The following is a 23,125-nucleotide window of genomic DNA, read 5'->3' on the forward strand; positions in this document are numbered from 1 at the left end:
TAAGCAATTCATAAGCATGGAAAGTATCTATGCAATTAAATACTATTCCGAAATAAAAAGGAACAGACTATCTATGCATGCAGCAACACGGATGAATCTCAGATGCATTGTACTAAGTGAAAGAAGCCAGAGTCAAAAGGCTGCATATGGAATGATTCGATTTCTATGACTGAAAAAGGCAAAACTACAGAATTAGAACACAGATATGTGATAGTCAGGGGTTAGGAGAGGAGATGACTAGAAAGCAACCATCCAGGGGAATTTGGGAGATGATGTTTCTATATCTTTATTGTGGTTGTGGTTTCACTGCTGAATGCATTTGTCAAAACTCTGTGCACTAAAAAGGGTAAATGGTAACTGTGTATAAATTGTACTTCAAATTTTAAAATTACATATTGAAAGTGCAAAAGAGCACATGATATATAAATGAAAGAAAATTCATTTATCATTAGACTTTTCAATATCAGTGTTTTATTTCAGAAGAAAATGAAGTAACATTTTTAATATACTCAAGAAAAGAAGATACGTGCCAAGGAGTTTATATTCAGCAAAATTGACCTTCCCTTATAAAAGGGACAGACACTTATCAATATGCAAGAACTCAGGGAATATTGTTCCCACAAGACCTTGCTAAGGAGTCTAATAGAGAACAAGCTTCAGACAAGTAATGAATATAGATACATTGACATGTGGACTGATAGTGAACATTAAATATATAATTATGGCACTAAAACTAAAGAAGATTAAGAGGGAGAGTGTAGTATGAGATGATTGTATGTTCTGACAGTGTAGCTAGTACAGCCTCTTTGGAGGTGAGGAATAGGTATGGCATATGCCAAAATATTTTTAACTGTTTTCAGTAATCATAATTAGTGTACTGTTAATTTTGTTATTCTCAAACTGCTGTGTGTTATAGTGTAGCACAAAGCAAATAAGTAATTATGGATATTCTAACTCTGTCATCCTTGCTGCTCTTAAGGACCAGGATTCTCAGTGTCAAAGAGAGGAAAGAGAGCTGTTATATGTTGATGGAAGAGTTTGAAGAAAAAATCCCGTAGTCCTGAGTTTGAATCTGAAATAACAATATGAATTTACGAGATACTTGATCTTTAACTGGGGGATGGGGTTCCCACCCCTAGTCATTCTAATGAGTGTTTAAAAAAGCAGAATAGTGGGAAATGTGGTTAATTAATGTGTTAGCATGTTCCACAGTTGTACATTCTTGTATATTCTCCTTGAAACAAGGAAGACAGTTGTCGCTTCATTTAGACATCTCTGTGCTCAGCCAGCTCTGTGCTGCATACTATGAGGGCCCCAAAAAGGATGAATCAGGCAAGGACCTTGCTTAGAACTAACTTAAAGTAGTTGTATAATAGAATAGAGTTTTCAGTGCTTTGACACTAGTCTCAGTTTTTAGCCTCCAGAATTGGCACATACAGCTTTCAGGTGGGCCAGTCCTGCAAGGCCAGGCCTACATCACAGGCCCCGTTCTGTGAGGGGCCACTCACTTGGTGGGTCCAGTTAGGGTGTTAGAATTCTTAACTGCAGTTGCATCTCCCTAGTTTCAAATAATTCTTTTTAATAATATCTTAAAAAGTTCTTGTAGTTTGGAGCTTTATAAAGACAGCATAATTTGAGAATGGCAATGCATATAAGCTATATACCATTTATTAAATGCTTAATGCAAACAAAATGTACGTGGTAAATTATAATATGTTTGAGAGCTCTAGTTTTAATATTCATTTCTCCCTTCCCTAGGAAACTGGTATTACTCCAGGGCTGTGTGTTCTGGTTCAGTCCAGATAATCTTCCTTCCTTAAACTATATCATTTGCTGTGTTTTGTGATGTTCTGTCTCTTTCCTACACTTATCCACATCAAGCCCATCCTTTGCTTACATGAGGGCTGAAACAGTAACTGATGAAAATTCCAAGTTTCTCTTTGCAGCTGTATTGGTGTGACTCTTATTACTTGCTGTGCCTGCTTAGCACAGAATTTTGCTCTGCGGGAACTTAAAGCCTTCACTCACCTCCATGTGTATAAGCTATATGCCATTTATTAAATGCTCAATGCAAGCCAAAGGCAAATTATAATTTATAATATAAGGCCTCTGGTTTTAAACTGCCAATGACAGTTGTTTTTAAATGTCTGCTTTCTTGACACTGGTATGAGATAGTGGATTTTGGTGAACAGTGTTTCCTGAAAAGTTGTAATCACTAGAAACTGCGTAAGGATATAAACTTACATACTTCCTTAGTTATATTATCAAGTCCTCTTAGGCTGCAACCACCTGGGGCTTTTCTATTTAACTATTTCATAACATCTTAGATACTAATCTTAATGTCAGAGGTGTACTACACTTGCATTCTATTAGTGTTCTTTTGGGGTATAAATAGGTTCCTGTATTTATTGCTAAAATACCCAGCTTTATGACGCCTTTTCTGTCCTCTGTTTTTCAGAGGAAACATTTGCAGTGAGAAGACTTACTGACACAAGATTCACTCATGTATTCATGATTATTTGGAGCAGAAAGCCTTTATCTAAACCCAACCACAGTGTACTTTTGACAGAAAGGACAGTAAGATTTTACTGTCTTCTCAGAAGATACTTTTAAAATCTGGGGCTTTCTGTTTGATGTTAAAAAGTGCTTCCAGTCATTTGAGTTTTAAATTACAAGGAAAGCTGCTTGGGCAGACCACCCAAGCTGGGTTCAAAGAAGTGATCTTTCTAAGACAGGTGCTCTTCAAATAGAGGTTGTTTTTCAAACAAGTTCTACTAAGTGGACAAGTTTTTCCTGACCCTGAGATTTTTGGTTACTGCCCCCCCCCCCCGGCCCCGCTTTTTTCTCATCAGAAAGTAGTTTCTTTGTGGAAGTTTCTTTGGAGAGTTTTGTGAGCATAAGATTATACAGATGCATATTCCATACTTTACTAGTAAATGCAGTTTCTTTAAAGCACAGAGGGCTTTAGGACAAAATCCCCTACCATGTGCTGTTTGCTTTTTCATGTATTTGTTTATTTATGCCTTACAATATTCCACAAAAGATTTTAGACAAGTTGTAGGGATTTAATTGAATAAGACAGAAAAAAGATTAGAAATCAAGACCATAAAATTTATAGATCAAAACCAAAGGGAAAAGAGGATACAATTATAGAACTATAATTCCACGTGTCATTCTAAATATAGTACCCTCATTTTTTTTAAGCCTTGAGGGATCTATAGTTACATATGTTAGTCCCACTGTAAAGCTGCAATACACAAAACAATGTGATATTGGCACAATGCTAAACAATATTAGCAACTAGACTAGGAAACCAGGGAATATATCCTATATATATAGTTATAGTTAAGGTGGCATTTCAAACCAGTAGAGAAAAGGTGAATTATTGAGTAATCTCTGGGGCGGGGGGTGGAATTTAGGCTTCTGCCTCATGCCACACCCCAAAATAAATTTTAAATGATTTGATAGTAAATTATAAAACCATAAAATTACCACACACAGTGATGATTAAAGAAAAATAAATACAAATGGCTAGACAAAGACATGTAGTTACCTCATCTTATAGTGAAGAATAACCTTTTAAAGGATAAAAGGAAAGGAAGAAAAAAATAAATCACAAAGAAAGAATTATTTGACTGCCTAAAATTGTTTAGCTTCAGTACATAAAAAATGCCTTCAAAATAACAAGCAAAATTAATGGCAGTAGGTAAACTGGAAAATATATTAACAACATATATTAACCCTTTTTTATATTTATATTGAGAGAATCCTTATAAATCACTAAGAAAAAGATAAAAACCTCCAATAAAAATTTTAAAATAGAGGATAAGAATAATTAACAAAAAGATAAGTGGCTACTCACCTTATACCTTATCCCACAATCAATTTCATAGCTTGCATTTAAATGTAAAAATCTATGAAAATGCCAGAAGTAAATTTAAAAGAATGTTTTTATAATCTTGAAGTGGGAAGGTCCTTCTAAGTTTTACACAATACCCAGGTGTACTAAAGGGAATGTTTGACAGATTTTATCAAATAAAAATGAAAACATTCTTTATGACAAAAAACAAAAAATTTAGATAAGCAACAGACTGGAAAAGTTATTTTGCTACATATGATGATAAAAGGTTAATATCTTTATTACTGGTAAAGAGCCTTATAAATCAATAAGAAAAAGAGAGACCCCCCCCATAGAAAAATGGGTAAAAGGTTCACAGTGATAATTCAAGAAAATATAAATATACATTGGCAATAAGCACATGAAAAAGTCTTTGATCACTCTAGTAATAAAAGAAATGCAACCTTTAAAAATTCCATTTTTAGGGCTTCCCTGGTGGCGCAGTGGTTGAGAATCCGCCTGCTGATGCAGGGGACACGGGTTCATGCCCCGGTCTGGGAGGATCCCACATGCTGCGGAGCGGCTGGGCCCGTGAGCCATGGCCGCTGAGCCTGCACGTCCGGAGCCTGTGCTCCGCAACGGGAGAGGCTACAACAGTGAGAGGCCCGCGTACAGCAAAAAAAAATTCCATTTTTAGCTGTCAGATCAGTAACAGTTGTTTATAATGAAATTATCTGATGTTGGTAAAAACATGGAGAAACTCTTTTTCTGGGAGTATAAATTGGTTTAAAATATTTTTTTCTGGCAGGCAATTTGAATTTTGCAGTGTCTCAAAAATCTTAAATGTTCATATCCTTTGACTCAAATTATCATTGCTGAAAATTCATCCTAAGGAAGCAGAAGGATTTGTTCAGTACAGCTATTGTGAACATGAGTTGTGCTATTGAGCACATCCTATGTTTCTGGAGCTCCCAAGCATATAATGTGGCCCTCCCACTATAGAGCATGAGAATGCCAGGTATTTGCTTCCCAGTATTCTTTGTGTCTAGTATATAAACTTGTGACCTAGGCTTCACAACCCAACATACCCACTCCAGACTTTTACTCTGAGGCTAATGAAGTAAGAAGCAAGGACATCCCAAACTCTATTCTTTTGACAATTGGAGGCAGCTGCATCTGGTGTCCAAAATCATAGTGTGAGTTCAAGCTGTGGCATATGGTGCCCAGTGTTTTTTTTAGCAGATCAATTTCATGGTATGTGATTTGGATATTGGTCCGGGCAGGGTAACTTCTATGCCTGTGTTTTCTAAATCCTATGATATACCCAATAGCCTGTCAGTTAATTTCCTTACTATTTAAGTCAACCAGAGCTTACTTCCTGTGGCATATAACTAAGAACTGTGAATATTAAAACAGTGTTGTTTATAACGTTGAAAATTGGGCACAATAGTAAGGAATTGATTGAAGTAAAATTTTATATCCATTGGATGACACTGTTCCATCTTTTAAAATCTATAATATTTCTCAATGTAAGTATTTTAATCAGAAAAGGAATTTAAAATAAGAAATTGGATGTTTACAAAACTGTTGGAAAAAGTTGTAGACCTTTTGTTGTTGACTCCAAAACAATACCAGACATATCCACTGGGGGCACTGCTCCCTTTGAGGCCAAACACAAGTTAGGAAGGAAATAAGCTAATGCCACACACAACTTTCTCTCACAACTGGGAAACCACAGAATGGGTACTTAAGGCTGCAGATCAGAGGTTAGGAAATCAAATCAAATAGTACAAGTTATCCCACTGGTTCTTGACACACAGAATTCGGGAAATAGAACCTGAATACTACTGCAGGAAAACCTCACTTTTCCAAACCTTGCTTGATAAGGACAACAACCAATGGCACGGGAAGATGGCCTTGGCTCACTTCACCCTCCAAATCTTGTATGATACCATTTGTGTGGGAGGGAACAACTCTTGCATATGCACAGACTACTTCTGGAAGGATATGTAGACTAGTAACCATGGTGATTTCTAAGGTAGGGAACTGAGTGGCTGAGGGAAATAAGTAAGAGGGAGATACTTTTCACCATGCTTTTTTGTGTGTGTTGTACTAAGGTCATCATTCCTATTCAAAAAGTTACCAAGTTAAATTTTATTTGTATTGAAGCTCAGTAGTTTTTACTGTACTCCAAGGGAACACACCCGTAGGTGTCCCCAGGCCTCTGAGGAACCCTTCAAGGCTCTTTGAGAGGAGAACAAAGTAGGGTCCTGGGTCTCCCACTTCTGCTTCAGTCAGAAGAGGTCTGATTTTATCTGTTCTTTGGTTTAAGCTTCTGAAAAAGATTTTGTTAGCTTTTAAGCTTCTGAGTAAGAAAGCATTCTGCTGCTTTTTCTTAAAAAATTGAAGACCAGTGTTATAGAAGAATTTTTTTTTAAGATTCTTTTTGATGTGGACCATTTTTAAAGTCTTTATTCAATTTGTTACAATAGTGCTTCTGTTTTATGTTTTGGTTTTTTGGCCCCAAGGCATGTGGGATCTTAGTTCCCTGTCCAGGGATCGAACGCTCACCCCCCCGCATTGGAAGGCAAAGTCTTAACCACTGGACCACGAGGGAAGTCCCTATAGAAAAATATTAAATGTCATGGAGAAATATTCATTGTACACATATTAACTAAGTGAATATTGGTAAGAAGAGAAGACTGGAAGTACAAATACCAATCATCTCTTGATAGTTTTTTACTGTTTATTTGTGCTTCTCTTTCCCAAAGTGATGACAGTTATCTAAAATTATTTTTATAATCACAAATACATGTTATTTTTTAAATTAAAAAGAAAAGCCCTCTTGAAAAATCTAAATATGTTACCTAATAACTGAAATAATGCTGATTTGCATTTGTGGAGAATTTGTTAGGTAGTGCCTCCAACCAATGTGTCCTGAATGAGTTACATGTAGTCCACGTTTTCCTGTACAATCCTCAGGGATTAAGTCAGGCCAGAGCTGAGCCTCCTCCTGGCTCCCTTCAACTTAGAGTCCTTTCGTTGTTTGTTTGTTTGTTTGTTTGTTTTGCGGTACGCGGGCCTCTCACCGCTGTGGCCCCTCCCACAGCGGAGCACAGGCTCCAGATGCGCAGGCCCAGTGGCCACGGCTCACGTGACCAGCCGCTCCACAGCATGTGGGATCCTCCCAGACCGGGGCACAAACCCGCGTCCCCTGCATCAGCAGGCGGACTCCCAACCACTGCGCCACCAGGGAAGCCCTCTTTCATTGTTTATGCCAGTATGCCATGAAAAAATTTGGGACACACCGTGCTTTATTATCCTGGAAATAATAGCTTCTGTAGCACACTTTGGATTTTTTAATGTTTTATTTGTGCATTATTCTTAACAAGAATAATAAGATTCGGGCTTCCCTGGTGGCGCAGTGGTTGAGAGTCCGCCTGCCAATGCAGGAGACACGGGTTCGAGTCCTGATCTGGGAAGATCCCACATGCTGCGGAGCGGCTGGCCCCGTGTGCCACAACTACTGAGCCTGCGCTCTGGAGCCTGTGCTCCGCAACAAGAGAGGCCGCGATAGTGAGGCCCGCGCACCGCGATGAAGAGTGGCCCCCACTCGCCGCAACTATAGAAAGCCCTCGCGCAGAAATGAAGAGCCAACACAGCCATAGATAAATAAATTAATAAATAAATAAAATTTTTAAAAAAAAAGAATAATAAGATTAATAACCCTAACGAAGTCTATCATTATTAAGTATTTAAGCATGTGCCAGGCACTGTCCTAAGTATAATATTTTACATCTGTTACTTCATTTAATTCTCATGATAACCATGTGACGCTTAGGTATTATTATCTCAGTTTTATAGGTAAGAAAATGGATGCTAAGATATTAAATGACTAACTTGCTAAAACCTCAAATGGCACAACTGGGTTTCTAACCTAGTGTCTTATTCCAGTACCTCTACTCTTAACCAGTGTATTCTAATGCTCAGTTTTCAGGAACCTATCAATTATGTGAAGCAAGATACAACTATATCAGACAAACAGATGATTACAAGTACAAGAGGGGCTGTCTTCACCATCTTTCTCCTACTAGAGCATCAGCTCCATGAGGACAGAGAGCTTGTCTGTCTTGTCCACCTAGCACAGAGCCTGGAAAATCATAGGCACTTAGATATTTGTTGAATGAATGAATACTCACTTGTTGGTTCTTAGACCTGTACTTTTCAGCTCTAGCTATACATCAGAATTGCTCATAGAACTTTTGAAACATGCAGATGTCTAGAGCCCTCCCATTCCCCAACTAGCATCTCCAGGGGAGGAACTCAGGCAAGTATATATCTTTGAAGATATACAGGTGATGCTAGTGCTCTGTCAAACTCTAGAGCCCCTATTCCAGAACAGTGGTCCTCTGACTTGAAGATGCATCAGAATTACCTGTGAAATTTGTTAAAACACAAATTGCTGGACTCTACCCCCAGAGTTTCTAGTATTTAGTAATCTGGGGTGGAACCTGAGAATTTGCATTTCTAAAAGTTCCCACGTGATATTGATGTCACTGGTCCATGGTTCACACTTTAAGAATTGTTGTTCTAGAGGGTTGGTTGTAAGGGACTAAATCAAAACACTTATACATAGGACTTAAGCAGGAGATTTAGTCAGACAGGCAGGAATCAACATTGATCACTCAGGCAATGCAGTTTTCAAAGCACTCAGAAGAATACCCATTGAGTGTTGCTCCAAATGTTTCTTTGAACAGTGGCATATAATTTTCTAATCCTTAAGAAAAAAAAAAAAACATTTCTTTGATGGGTTTGACCTTAGACTGTTTTACTCTCTAGGTCCTCCCCTGCTCAATCTCTGAGCAGGTGTGGTGCTCACTCCCCAGAACTCTGCAGTTCTTGTCTCACAGGGAAAGCCTCTAGTTTCTCCTCATGTGTGCTCCCTTCTTCCATCATCTGCCCTTGTCAACCAGGAGATCTAGCAACAGGAGCTTTGGCAGACCTTTTTTTCTGGGTATTATTCAAAGAATTCTAGATCCCAAAATTCCTGGGTAATATCTAATCTTAGATTATTAAGACCTTGTCAGTAGACCGGTAAGTACATTTCCATTGCCTGCTGCTGCAACTAAGAAATTAATAAGAGTCAAGAATTAGTTACTAATGAACACTGGGCTGTGGATAAAAATTACAAGCTTTTATATCTAGCTGATGGACCTTGTACCTAGTAATATTTGGCTTTTTTTTTTTTAGAGTGACTTCTATCCCATGCCTGTTGCTTTTATACCATTCCTTTTATGTATTTTAAATTGTTTAGAGAAGAGCTTGCACGAGTTTTATAAGTGGTGTTTTTCTCCTTCTGTTAGGTCTCTCTGCAATGCAATCAATGTTTACAACCTCACCTGCAATAACTGTTCAGAAAACTGCACTGATGTTCTGTTTAGTAACAAGATTACCTTCTTAATGGACCTCCTCATACACCAGTTGACGGTATGTAATATTATTGCTTTGAGTTAGAAGCAGCTAAGATTTGAGAAATATCCCCTGTGGAGAAAACTAAAAGCTTATTTACTCTCCAGATTGGGAAAAAAAAAAAAAAGTGAAGATGATTGGGAGAGTAAAATAGGAACTGGCAGAAAAACCTCTTAATTTGAAAATCTTATATTGCATTCTCCTAATTTCCAGTATTTGATGGGTAATATACATGTAGCGCTTGCTGATATCATAAATTTACATGGTCAGACTAGGGCTTTGGAATCAGTTAAGCTCAAAGGCAAACCTCTGAGGCCGTAGGAATGAGTGCTGTAGAAGGGAAGACAGCTGGGAAAGTCTCAAAACCTATCTTACCAGCTCAGTTAAAAGGGTCAGTTTAAAAAGGACTTTTTGATGACCATTGATATATTTTTTTGAAGCAAGAAACTCCTCTGTCAGAAAGGGGCAAACCTGTTATACTTTTGAAATGGGAACAAGCAGCCAATTGTAGCCTTAAATTTTACTTCGGTTCACAGATGTTGAAAGAGGTAAGCTCAGCATAATATCCAAAGGTTTAGGCCTGTCAACTGCAGTCTCCGGAACACAGCCCTGGGGCCAGAATTTTCTTGGTCAAGTTTCTGAGCTCCTGAGGTATTGGCACAAAATCGCTCTCAAGCTGCAAGTTTATAACACAGGAGATTTATTTTTCAGAACCGATCTACTTTTACTCAGCGTGTATTTCTAATAGCTCATCCTAAACTGTGTGCCTTTTGCTCTCTTTCCTTCTCCATCTGGTTAATTTCTACACATTCTGTAGACCTTTACTGAGACATAATGGCACCTTCTTTATGAAACCTTCCCCAACCTGACTCTTTCCCCAAGTCCAGGTTAGGTGTTCTTCTTATATGCTCCTCTGCATTATGTCATTCATAGAATTAACCACATTGAATTGTAATTAACTGTTTACTTGTCCATTTCCCCAGCTAGCCATAAAATCAAGGAGGACAGGAGGTAATTTATCACTTTCTCCGAGATCCCAACACAGTATGTCTTTGATGAATATATAAGTAAATAAATGGAACCCCATATGTTTCAAGCTGAAAATCAGAAAGGAAATGATGAGGCCCTTACACGTAGGTATACTGACAATGAGAAGGAACTGCAGTGAGAGAGAACAAAAAACACAGACCTAGAACTGTTACACAGTGCAATAATGGCTATTTATAGTGATGACACCGAGTCATCACTTGAGGGCTAAGTTATATGTGGTTTTATCTATAAAAGAAGGCATTGAAATACGGGTTACGCATTTAGCAAAATTCTATCAGAAATAGTTGAAAGGCAGGGGCAAGGAGAAAAGACTTAGCATTTGTGGTATGGCCTTATTATATTCCAGGCATTTTAATATATATTGCTTCATTTAACTTTTAAAACAGAAAGTCAGTATTATAATATCATTTTACAGATGAGGAAACTTGAGTCCCAGAGAGGTTGGTTTGCCCAGGGCTACATAGATAGTAAGTCACGGAGTCAAGAGTCCAACCTAGGTCTGTCAAACCCAAATTAAGGGACATTCTACACAAAAATTGACATGTACTTTTTAAAAGTGTCAGTGTCATGAAAGAAAAGGAAAGGTTGGAGAACTGTCACAGACTGGAGGAAACTAAGGAGATCTGACAGTTAGATGTAATGTGGGATCCTAGACCAGAAAAAGGACGTTAGTGAGAAAACTGAACGTTCAAATAAGGTCTATAGAATAGTTAATTTTATTGGCTCACTTCTTGCTTTCGGTAATTATACTATGGTTTTGTAAGGTGTTAACAGTAGGGGTATTGGCTGAAGGGAACTCTACTATTCTTGCATCATATCCTGTTTTTAAGTCTTCTTGCATATTCTTTCACATTTAAAAGCCATTCTCTTGTGTTACTTGTCCTGTACAAAGTATATAATTTATATTCTTCCATTACCAATTTAAAATTATTTCAAAATAAGAAGCAAAAACTATAAAACCAAACTCCATGCTCTCCCACTGTTGCATGCTGCATCATCTGGAATAATTTACTCTGTGAAACCTATTCTATATTGCTAATGGAAGAAGATACATAAATGTACTTTGAACAGAACAAGTAACAAAAGAGACATTTGAAATGTGAAGGAATGAGCAAGAAGACTTATAGACAAGATCTTCCATCCTAGCTGTTCATTCTTTTCTGATCGAAACCTTTTCTTATTGTATGAGGTAGTTTGTTTATTCTCTCACTTAATAATTGTAAGCGCCTACTATTTCCAGTTCCAGAGAAGCATAAGACATGATCCCAATCATCCAGGAAATTCCTGCATAGGAGTGGGAATAGACATGTAAACTGCATATAAAAATGGTGTGTTGGAAACCTGTACAGAGTATAATGGAGCACAGAGGAAGGAGCTCAGTAGCCTCTGCCCAAGACATCACAAAGGAGGGACATTTGAGCTAGACCTTAGCTTCTCATAATAGCTTTCAATTACTAAGTGCCTACTATGTGCCAGGAGCTTGTTACAAGTAGCTTGATCCTCTCCCTGTATTTTGAAATCCCCAGTTTTCTTTGAATAATATTCCCTTACTTGTGACCTCAAGGTTTCTTGACACTCAGAAGGCTTTTAATCTCCCAACCAGTGGATTTCACCACATTCTATGTTTATTTTGTTCAGTTTAGAACTGGGATCCTGGGACATTAGTTTGTCAAACACATTTCATCCCCCCTATATGTGGCACTTTCTGGTTTCTGCTGTTCCTTTTGGCTTTTCATTCTCTAGCTGTCAATTCTAATACCACTGTGATAGAGTATGTGATAGTTGGGAGAGGAGGGTATGTTTTCTAAGTTGGGGAAGTGGAGGGTGGTGGTGGCTAGTGATGGTGATTTTTATTTTTCTGGAAATCACTTGAGTGCATTTCCATTTTTATTGCTGACTTGTTTTGATATACATGTAACTGAAATATGGATCTCTAACTTGTTAGTACCCTTTAAGTAAAGGATAGAAAATAGTCATCAACACATTTTCCAGAAGGATTAGAAAGAAGCATAAAAGAAGCTAATTAATTGAGATCTGGTGGAATTTATATGACACCTGATTATAGTGCACTTCAGCCTTTCTGGTTCTTCAGCAAACTGAGATGGTTTCGAAGACTTTATTTTCCCCCAATCTAGCTGTTTGGAGTTTGTTTTAGCACTCTTATATTTCAGCTCAATTATGTGCAAAGCATTGTACAGATTCCAGGGTTACAGAGGTGAATTGGACACAGTTCCTTCCCTCTAGAAGCCCACAGTTGAAGAAGGAACAACTTACATACATTAACATTAAAGAAAAGCTATGAGAAGTTCTGTAACATAATCAGAGCTACAGAGTAGCCCACACAGCCTAAAAGAGTGCCTGGCACATAAGAGGTGCCTGTTAAATATTTGATGAATGAATGAATGAGTTCTAATTGGAGCATTGGAGAGGCTTTCGGGAAGAAATTGTATTTGCCCATGCCTTGAGGAAGGATGGAAATTCTACAGTTCTGGATTATGATTTTTACAAAAGCTAAATTAGCATATGTGGCACTGTAAAAGTATGTGCTTTTTCTTGCAGCGCAGATTCAAAGTAGGATTTTTAAGATAAGGTCTTGAGGAATTTATTTGGAGCCCTGTAAAAACAGTACATTTAGACAGGCATGATCTAGGATGAAGGCTAACAGAGATGTATTATCTTCCAAAAAGTATGAAAACTTTAAAATATGTTAAAGCAGATTTCATTCAATAAGTAATTGTTAAGAATCTTCTCTGTACCTAAATCATTTCAGTGCATAGAAAAGTAGGCCTCTACCTTCAAAATGTCTCCTTGAGGAGACCAGACATGCACATTAGAAGGCAATAGAAAGACCAGTGAAAAAGAGCAAATTGACAAAATAGGAAGCCGCAGTTCTCATTCCCCACAGAGATACTTAACAACTATATACAGACCAAAATACCATTGTGAGAACTCTGGTAAACAGTTAAGATATTGCAATACCCCAGATGATCTCAAAGCCAAGAACAGCCACATTGATGTGGGTAAGAAGAACTGTTTTGCTTTACTCATGATCGCCCCTCTCTCAAGTTGGCACAGCTCCACACTGGAAGATAATACCCCAGGCCATGGGTTCTCCCCTCTAGGAGGGAGGGGAGTTGAGTGTGAGTCCTGCATTCTGGCTTTTTGGAGGGCTGCCAGGGGACTTGTATCTGTCTCACCTGACTTATGGCACTGACAGGAAACTGGCATACTTTGGATGCCTGGCAGGCCCTGAGAACAAGAGAGAGCAAGGCAGCTTGCTTCTGAGAACCAGAGAACTTGCAGTGCTGCAGGTAGACACCAGAGGGAGCAAGAGATTATGATCTCCTGAAACAGAAACCAGCAAGCCTTTCTAATTGAGGAATTGCTCACGCAGGCCCAGAGAAGTCCCATCCCCTACAAAAGTGTCAGAGAATGCCTGATTCCCTAGTCAAGGTGATTGGTGTCTTCCCCTTTACAAAGCCAGTATGTACAGTCTAAAAGTCATGCCTGTTTTTTCAAATGTGCAGATCCCAACACAAAGTTACAAGACACACAAAGAAAAAGGGAAACATGGCCCCTACAAAGAACAAGATAAATCTTCAAAACCAGCCCTAAAGAAACAGGTATATGAATTACCTGACAAAAAATTCAAAATAATCATCATAAGGATGTTCTATGAACTCAAGAAAATGATGTATGAACAAAATGAAAATAACAAAGAGGTAGAAAATATAAAAAGAACCAAAGAGAAGTTTTGGAGCTGAAGAACAAAATGATTGAACTGAAAAAATTAGAGGAATTCAAGATCAGCATTGATCAAACAGAAGAAAGAATCATCGAACTAAAAGATAGGTCATTTGAAATTATCCAGTTAGGAATAAAAAGAAAAAGGAATGAAAAAAGCCTAAGGGACTTATGCTGTACTGTAAAGTAGGCCAATTGTATGTATTATGGTAGTCCCAAAAGGAGAGAGAAAGAGAGAATGGGGCAGAAAGCTTATTTAAATAAATAATGGCCTAAAATTTCCCAATCTAGTGAAGGAAAGGGAATCCAAATTCAAGAATTCCAACAGATCCTAACTTTGATGAACCCAAAGAATCTCACAGAGACACATTATAATCAACTTATCAAAAGTCAAAGACAGAATTTCCAATGCAGCAAAAGGAAAGCAACTTGTCACATGCAAGGGAACTCTCATAAAACAATCAGTGGATTTCTCACCAGGAACACCACAGGCCAGAAGGGAGTGGGAGGTTATAATCAAAATGCTGAAAGAAAAAAAGGCCAACCAAGAACACTATATCCAGCAAAACTATCCTTCAAAAATGAAGGAAAAATAAAAACTTTCCCAGATAAATAAAAGCTAAGGGAATTCATCACCACTACTGGACCTGCTTTACAAGAAATTCTAAAAGGAGTCCTTCAATTGGGAACAAAAAGACACTAAATAGCAACATGAAAGCATATGAAAGTATAAAGCTTACTGGTAAATGTAAATATGTAGACAAATACTGAATGCTGTAATACTGTAATGGGAGGGTGGTTAAATCACTGTTAATTCTGTTATAGAAATTAAAAGACAAAAGTGTAGAAATAACTATAACTATAAAAGTATGTTAATGGATACATGATATAAAATATGTATTTTATGACATCAGTAACATAAATATTGGGGGGGAGAAGTAAAAGTGTAGCATATTTGTATGTGATTGATGTTGTTATCAGCTTGAAATAGATTATTATAACTATAAGATGTTTTATGTAAACCCAGTGGCAACCACAAAGAAAATGCCTATAGAAGATACTCAAAAGAGAGAGTCATGGACATATACACACTAACAAAAGTAGTAAGGTAGATAGCTAGTGGGAAGCAGCCGAATGGCACAGGGATATTGGCTCCGTGCTTTGTGACAGCCTGGAGGGGTGGGATAGGGAGGGTGGGAGGGAGGGAGACGCAAGAGGGAAGAGATATGGGAACATATGTATATGTATAACTGATTCACTTTGTTATAAAGCAGAAACTAACACACCATTGTAAAGCAATTATACCCCAATAAAGATGTTAAAAAAAAAAAGGAAAATAAAAGAAAAAAAAAAGAAAATGAGAAAGGAATCAAAGCATGTTACTACAAAAAAAAAAATCAGCAATACAAAGCAAGACAGCAGGAGAGGAATGAGGGACAAAATAACTACAAGACAGAAAATAATTAACAAAATGGCAATAGTAGTTCCTTCTCTATCAATAATTACTTTAAATGTAAATAGATTAAACTCTCCAGTAAAAAGACATACAGTGGCTGAATGGATCAAACTCATTTGTCAACAACAGACTCACTTTAAATTTAAGGACACACATAAGCTGAAAGTGAAAGAAGTGACAAAGATAATCCATGCAAATGGTAACCAAACAAGAGCAGAGGTGGCCATACCTATATCAGACAAAATAGACTTGAAGTCAAAAACTCTCAGAAGAGATAAAGAATGACATCATATAGTAATAAAAGGTCAATTTTTCAGGAAGGTAAAACAGTTGTAAATATATATGCATATGCACCCGTCAGAGCACTCAAATATAAGAAGCAACCATTGAAAAGAACTGAAGGAAGAAGATGACAGTAACACAGTAAAAGTAAGAGATTTCAATACCCCACTTTCAATAATGGATAAACATCTAGAAAGAAAATCATTAAGTAAACAGAGGATTTGAACAACACTATATGCTGAATGGACCTAATACACATATACAAAATATTCCACCCACCAGCAGCAGAATACACATTTTTCTCAAGCACACATGGAACATTCTTCAGGATAGATCACATGTTAGGTCACAAAACACATCAACAAATTTAAGATGACTGATACCATACCAAGTATATTTTCTGACCACAATGGATTGAAAATAGAAATTAATAGCAGAAGGAAAACTGGAAAATTTACAAATATGTGGAAATTAAACAAATTCATGAAAAAACTAGTGAATCAAAGAATGAAATTAAAAGAGAAATTAGATAGTATCTTTGAGACAAAATATACAAAAACTTATGAGATGCTTAAAGGCAGTGCTAAGAGGGAAGTTCATAGCAATAAATGCCTGCATTAAAAAGGAAGAAAGATCTCACACAAACAACTTTATACCTCAAGAAACTAGAAAAAGAAAAACTAAGCCCAGAGTTAGCAGAGGGAAGGAAGTAATTCAGATTAAAGCAAACTGACATAAAAACAGACACATAGACCAATGGAACAGAATAGAGAGCTCAGAAGTAAACCCACAAATATACAGTCAACTAAGATTTGACAAACCATCAAAAATACACAAAGGAAAAGGTGGTCTTTTCAATAAATGCTGTTGGGTAATCTTCAGTAAATGCTGTTGGGAAATGGTGGATATCCACATGCAAAAGAATGAGATTGGACCCTTATCTTACACAACAGGTCCCCAACCCCTGGAACCAGGCCACACAGCAGGAGGTGAATGGCGGGCAAGCGAGAAAAGCTTCATCTGCAACTCCCCATCGCTCGCATTACCGTCTGAGCCATCACACACACACTGCCCCTGCACCCCAGTCCTTGGAAAAACTGTCTTCCACAAAACTGGTCCCTGGTACCAAAAAGGTGGGGACCATACACAAAAATTACACAATACACAAAAATTAACTCCAAATGGACTTAAAACTTTAAGACCTGAAACCATAATCTCATAAAAGAAAACATGAAGAGAAAGCTCCTTGACATTGGTCCTGGCAAGGATTTTTTGGGGGGGATATGATGCCAAAAGTACAACAAAAGCAAAAATAAACAAGTGGCACTACATCAAACTAAACGGCTTCTGTACAGCAAATGAAACAATCAGCAAAATGAAAAGGCAAACTTCAGAGTGGGAGAAAATATTTGAAACATATATATCTGATGAAGGGTTAATATCCAAAATACATAATATCCAAAAATCAAAAACACAGAACGTAACAAGTATTGGCAAGAATTTGGAGAAATTGGAACCTTTGTGCACTGCTGGTGGAAATGTAAAATGGTGCAGCTGCTTTGGAAAACAGTAACAGCAGTTCCTCAAGAAATTAAAAATAGAACTACCATATGGGATTACTTCTTGGTATTTACCCAAAAAGAACTGAAATTAGAATCTCAAATAGATACTTGCACTCTCATGTTCACTGTAGCATTATTTTATTTTTTTTCACTGTAGCATTATTCATAGTAACTAAGAGGGGGAGATAACCTAAATGTCCATTGACAAATGAGTGGATAAAGAAAATGTATGTACATACACCAGAATATTGGTTCGCCATAAAAAAGAAGGAAATCCTGACGTATGCTACAACATGGATGAACCTTATGAAATAAGCCAGTCACAGAGCGGCAAATACTGCATGATTTCACTTATGTGAGATATCTAAAGTAGTCAGACTCATTAAACTGAAAGTCGAATGGTGATTTCCAGGAGCTGGGGTGAGGGGAAGTGAGAAGTTACTGTTCAGTGGGTATTGAGTTTCAGTCATGCAAGATGAAAAAGTTCTAGAGATCTGTTTTACAACCATGTGCATATAGTTAATTAGACTGTAATGTATACTTAAAATTGTTGGACGGTAAATTTATGTTACATGTTTATTACCATAAAAAAAGACCAGTACAGGTATTACTGAGTGCTGTGAAAATAGATTGATAGACTTTTAATGTTGAACAAATTCTAAATAGTCCATATTACAGATTAGTAAATTGAGATGTGGCAAAGAGATCATACAACTACCTAGTGATAGAACCGTGACCTGGATGCTAGTCTCCTGAGTCCCTGACCAGGACATCCCTTCCTATAACCTAAATTGGTGTGTCCTCACCTTATTGAGTTGACAAATGAGATAAAGTAACATTTTTGTGACTTTAATTTTATACATGTTTAATATTGTCACCTGGGTAAGATACACTGAAGAAGCATTTAATTAAAAGATTTATAATTTCTTGATGTTTCATTGCACTTTAAAAGGCATTACATATTTTATTAGCACTCTTATTTTTAATTCATAGTAACCTGTTCCTCATGGAATATTTAAAGAATACTCTTATAAATTGTGTGTATATATTTTCTGGAGCCAAGGAAACTGTTAATTGAAAAGTGATGTACAAACCTTAAATAATTGATATGGTACTGTTGGATCAAAGAGACTGTTGGTGAGCACTTCAGAATGTGACAAGAAAGCCCTGTGTACAAACAAAGAAAATATAAGTGCAACCTTACAGCAAGGGGATCATTTTTCACTGAGTCGTGTGCAGAGCCATGCAGGTGCCTATTTCATTTTCATTACAGTAGCAAAGGCCTGGAATTGGCCATTCACCACATTGTTTTCTTTGTACCAAGGAGCCAGAACATGGACTTAATAGTTAATTACAGGGAGCAGAAATCCTTCAACTCTACTGGTAATATTGCTCTTCCTGATGCCACTTGCGTCTTGTTTCTCCTTTCCTCACTATGTGGCACTTGCTCAGCATGTCAAGGACACCCTACCCTTTTCTTCATCAATAATGTGAACTCTGTGTCTAGTAGGCTATATAGCTTATTGATACAGAGAATATCAGAAACAGAGAGGAGGCCTTCATAGTATCCAGTCTAGTCCAGTCCTCCTTGTTTTACAAATGAGGACAACGGAACTCAAAAAAGGAGAAGAATGAGAGATGTATAGGGTGGGTATTTGCCAAAAGTCTCACAGCCTGTTACCAATAGAACTGGGATTCAAATTCAGGTCTTCAAAATCCCAACCTAACCTTCCTTCTACTGTATTACATGACACACCGCTAATGTAAGTTTGGTGAGAACAGTTAAAGGATATTGTAACTGATGTAGAACTTTACCCTCAAAGCTATATTCAAAATTGACCTAGTGAAAGAATATGGGTCAGATTATAACTCTAATTGCCCTTCTACTGCAGTCATATGAAATAGTATCATCATCATTATTATTACTGTCACCTAGAATCATTAGTTGACCGCTTGAGGGAGAAATTGACACATCCAGCATCATAGTGGAGATTTTATCACACTGCTTTCAAATGGTGGGTAAAGCAGACAGATTGTTAAATATGTACACAGCTGAATAAAATAATTCACAGACTTGGTTTAATGCACATAGATAGAACCGTATGGCAATATTAGAGAATATACATTTTTTATAAGCTCACATGGGAAATTTACAAGAATTGACTATGCACTAGGCCATAAAGCAAGTCTTAACATATTTGAAAGAATCAGTATCGTATAGATAATCCAGTACTGCTTCAGATATTATTGAATAAGCTCCTACCAGACTGACCCTCCTGCAGATGACAAGTATAATCTCTGGGTAAAGTATGAAAAAAACCTACCTGAAGGTACTAGAGACCAATCAAAAGCAGACAAATTCTGATTGGAATAGATACTTGGAAGAAGGGAACAGCATTGAGTGAGTTTCCTGGTTTTATGGCTTTTAGCCTGAGGGCAGGCCACAGTTGGTACCACATGGGATGACTAGAACTACTGTAGAAAATCTGCAATTCTTCTGGCCTAAAGAACCAGAAGACAGAATCTGGGGCAAAGACAACTGCTAGAATGTAAGGCTGATATTCAAAAAGGAGAGAGCCAGAAAGGAGGATCCCCTAAATTATTTATAAATATCTGAATGACCCTGGTACCATATATGTGTGGGACAGACTCCAAGTGCCTCAGCTAAAGACAAACTGAACTGAGATTTCAGCTGCTATCCAAGAATAGAGTTTTCCAGTTGAGTCCAGAAAAGTCATATGCCTGCTTTTTTAAAAGAATCAAACTGAAAAATACAGTAACTGAATTTAAAAATTCACCAAATGAATTAATGAGAGGGAATGATGAAAAATAGAAAAATCACATTAGACAAACACCACAGTAATTATTATTGCAGGAGAGAATCATCAACGGATGCAAAAATTAGTGAGTAAAAGTATGACGAGAAACAGGATATTTTCGAAGTTTCAAAATAACTCCACACGAGATACTTTGAATTACAAAGAAGGAAAATAGAAACTTTACAATAAAGAAATTTGGCAGATATTACCTTAACTATGTGATCAAAGCTAACATCACCAGAAACAGAACATATCAATATCATTTACCCTCTAATATTATATACTTAGAAGCTCACATCATCATTTCTGTGGTACTCTTGCCAAAAATGCCATCTAAATATGAGAAAATATCAGACAAAATCGAAATTGAGGACAGTCTACAAGATAGCTTATGAAATGCAAAGACTGAAAAACTCATAGAGACTAGAGAGATGTGACAACTAAATTCAGTGTGGGATTCTGGATTGGATCCTGAAGCCGAAAAAAAGGACGTTAGGGAGAAAACTGGCAAAATTCTAGTGAGATCTGTAGATTAGTTCATTGTTTTGTATCAGTGTTAATTTTCTGGTTTTGGTAATTGTGCCATAGTTATATGTAGGGTGTTAACACTAGGGAAGGCTGAGAGAAGTGTAAAATTATTTACAAAATAAGTATACGTTTTTAAAAAACAATTCACTAGTGGGCTTAACAGCAGAATGGAGGTAAACAGAAGAAATATTATTGAACTTAAAGTTATATGAATAGGAATTAACCAGTCTGAAGAATGTGTGTGGTGGAGGGAATGGGGAACAAAAACAAAGAAAAAGAACAGAGCCTTAGGGACTTGTGGGACAATATCAAACAGTGTAATATATATTGGATATCCAGAAGAAGAACAGAGAATGAAGCATTAAAATATTTTGGAAAGAATAATGTCTAAATTTTTTCCAAATTTGGTAAAAGTCATAAATATATAGATTCAATCAGAAGTTCAACAAACCTCCAAAAGGATAAATACAAAGATAATCATGCCTAAGTAAATCATAGCCAAACTGATAAAAACCAAGTATAATAAAAAGAGAAAATGTTGAAAGTTGTCACACTGCATACAGGCAAATAATGATTCAGATAGTGTCTGACATCTGTCTCATCAGAGGCCAGAAGACAGTGAGCATCTTCAAAATGCTAGAAGAAGAAAATATTCAATCCAGAATTTCTATATCCAGCAAAAAAAATCCTTCAAGAATAAAGGTGAAATAAATACAGTTGACATTTTAAAATATATGCCTAAGACAATTAGTTGATAACAGATTTGCAGTACTAGAAATGCTAAAGTTCTTCAGACTGAAGGAAAATGATACCCAATGAAAATTGCTATCTTTAGGAAGGAAAGAATGAAGAACACTGGAAATGAAGATTCTTTTCCTCTTTGTTTCTTTAACAAAATTTTAAAGTACATGTTATGGTTTAAACCAAAAATTTTAGCACTGTCTTTAAGGTTATAACATGTTTAGGTGTACTGCAAATGATAACTGTAGTATAAAGGATGGGGAGGACAGAAAACCTATAAGGTTACAAAGTTTCTGAATTTTATACAAAGTGGTACGATCTTAACTCTAAGTAAATTATGAAAAGTTAAGATTGTGTATTATAATCCCTTAGAGCAGCTACTAGCAAAGTATCTTAGAAGCTAATATGTAAATTAAAATGGAATTCTGTAATATATCTAAATATTCCAAAACACAGTGAGACAGACAGAAAACAATGAAACAGCAGACCTAACCCAAATATATCAATAATTATACTAAACAGAATGTGCAAAACTTTCCTTGAAAAAATTACAAGGCATAAATTGTCAAAAAGGGTAAAAACCAAGACTCAACCAAATGCTATATACATGAGATGTACTTAAATATAAAAACACAGACCTATATAAATATGAGTTGAAAACAAAACAAAACAAAAAGCTAGAATAGCTACATTCATATCAAACGAAGAGGAGTTTACTATATAACAGTATTAGAAGATATAAAGAGCATCATTGCAAATTGATAAAAGGTTAACCAATAGGAAAATATAACAATTATAAATGTATATGTACTTAATAACAGCTTCAAAATACAGGAAGCAAATATTAACAAAGAGAAAAATAATTCCATTCTCATAGACGGATATTCAGCACCTTCCTTCAGCAACTGATAAAATAACTTGACTAAAAAAAAAGTAAGTAAAAATATAGATGATACCACCTAGATCTAATTGATATTTATACATCACTACACCCAGCAATTGCAGAATACGCACATTCTTTTCTAGCATACATAGTGTGTTCAAGATTGACTATATTCTGGGCCATAAAACAATCGTAGTAAATTTAAAGAAACTGAAAGTATATTCTCTGACCACAATGGAATAAAATTAGAAATCAATAATATACCTACAAAATCACAAGGGAAATTAGAAAATAATTTGAATTGATTATAATAAAAATATAGCATATCCCCAAAAAGCAATGCTTAAGGGGAAGTTTATAGTTTTGTGTGTGTGTGTGTATGGTTTTTTTTTTGCGGTACACGGGCCTCTCACTGCTGTGGCCTCTCCTGCCGCGGAGCACAGGCTCTGGACGTGCAGGCTCAGTGGCCATGGCTCACGGGCCCGGCCGCTCCATGGCATGTGGGATCCTCCCGGACCGGGGCACGAACCCGTGTCCCCTGCATTGGCAGGAGGACCCTCAACCACTGCGCCACCAGGGAAGCCCTGTAGTTTTTAATAGAAGTATTCTGCAACCAATTTTCTCTGAATGTAATGCAATTAAGATAGAAATTGATAACAAAAAGATAAACATCCATATACATTTAGAAATTTAGAGACTTAAACTCGGGAGTCATACAGTAAGTCACAAATTTTTGAACTTAAAATAGGACAA

At 36.8% G+C, this 23,125-nt stretch overlaps 1 protein-coding gene across 2 annotated transcripts in view; it reads left to right on the forward strand.

The window, feature by feature from the left end:
• SCAPER (S-phase cyclin A associated protein in the ER) overlaps positions 1-23,125 on the forward strand; it is a 493,568-nt gene that overhangs the window by 352,546 nt on the left and 117,897 nt on the right. For both annotated transcript variants that reach the window (XM_060170191.1, XM_060170192.1), the window contains exon 25: positions 9,202-9,325. In XM_060170191.1, the coding sequence (XP_060026174.1) occupies positions 9,202-9,325 (124 nt within the window). The remainder of the gene's footprint in view (positions 1-9,201; positions 9,326-23,125) is intronic.

This window comes from Lagenorhynchus albirostris, chromosome 1 (assembly GCF_949774975.1).
Source record: "Lagenorhynchus albirostris chromosome 1, mLagAlb1.1, whole genome shotgun sequence".
Lineage (NCBI taxonomy): Eukaryota > Metazoa > Chordata > Mammalia > Artiodactyla > Delphinidae > Lagenorhynchus > Lagenorhynchus albirostris.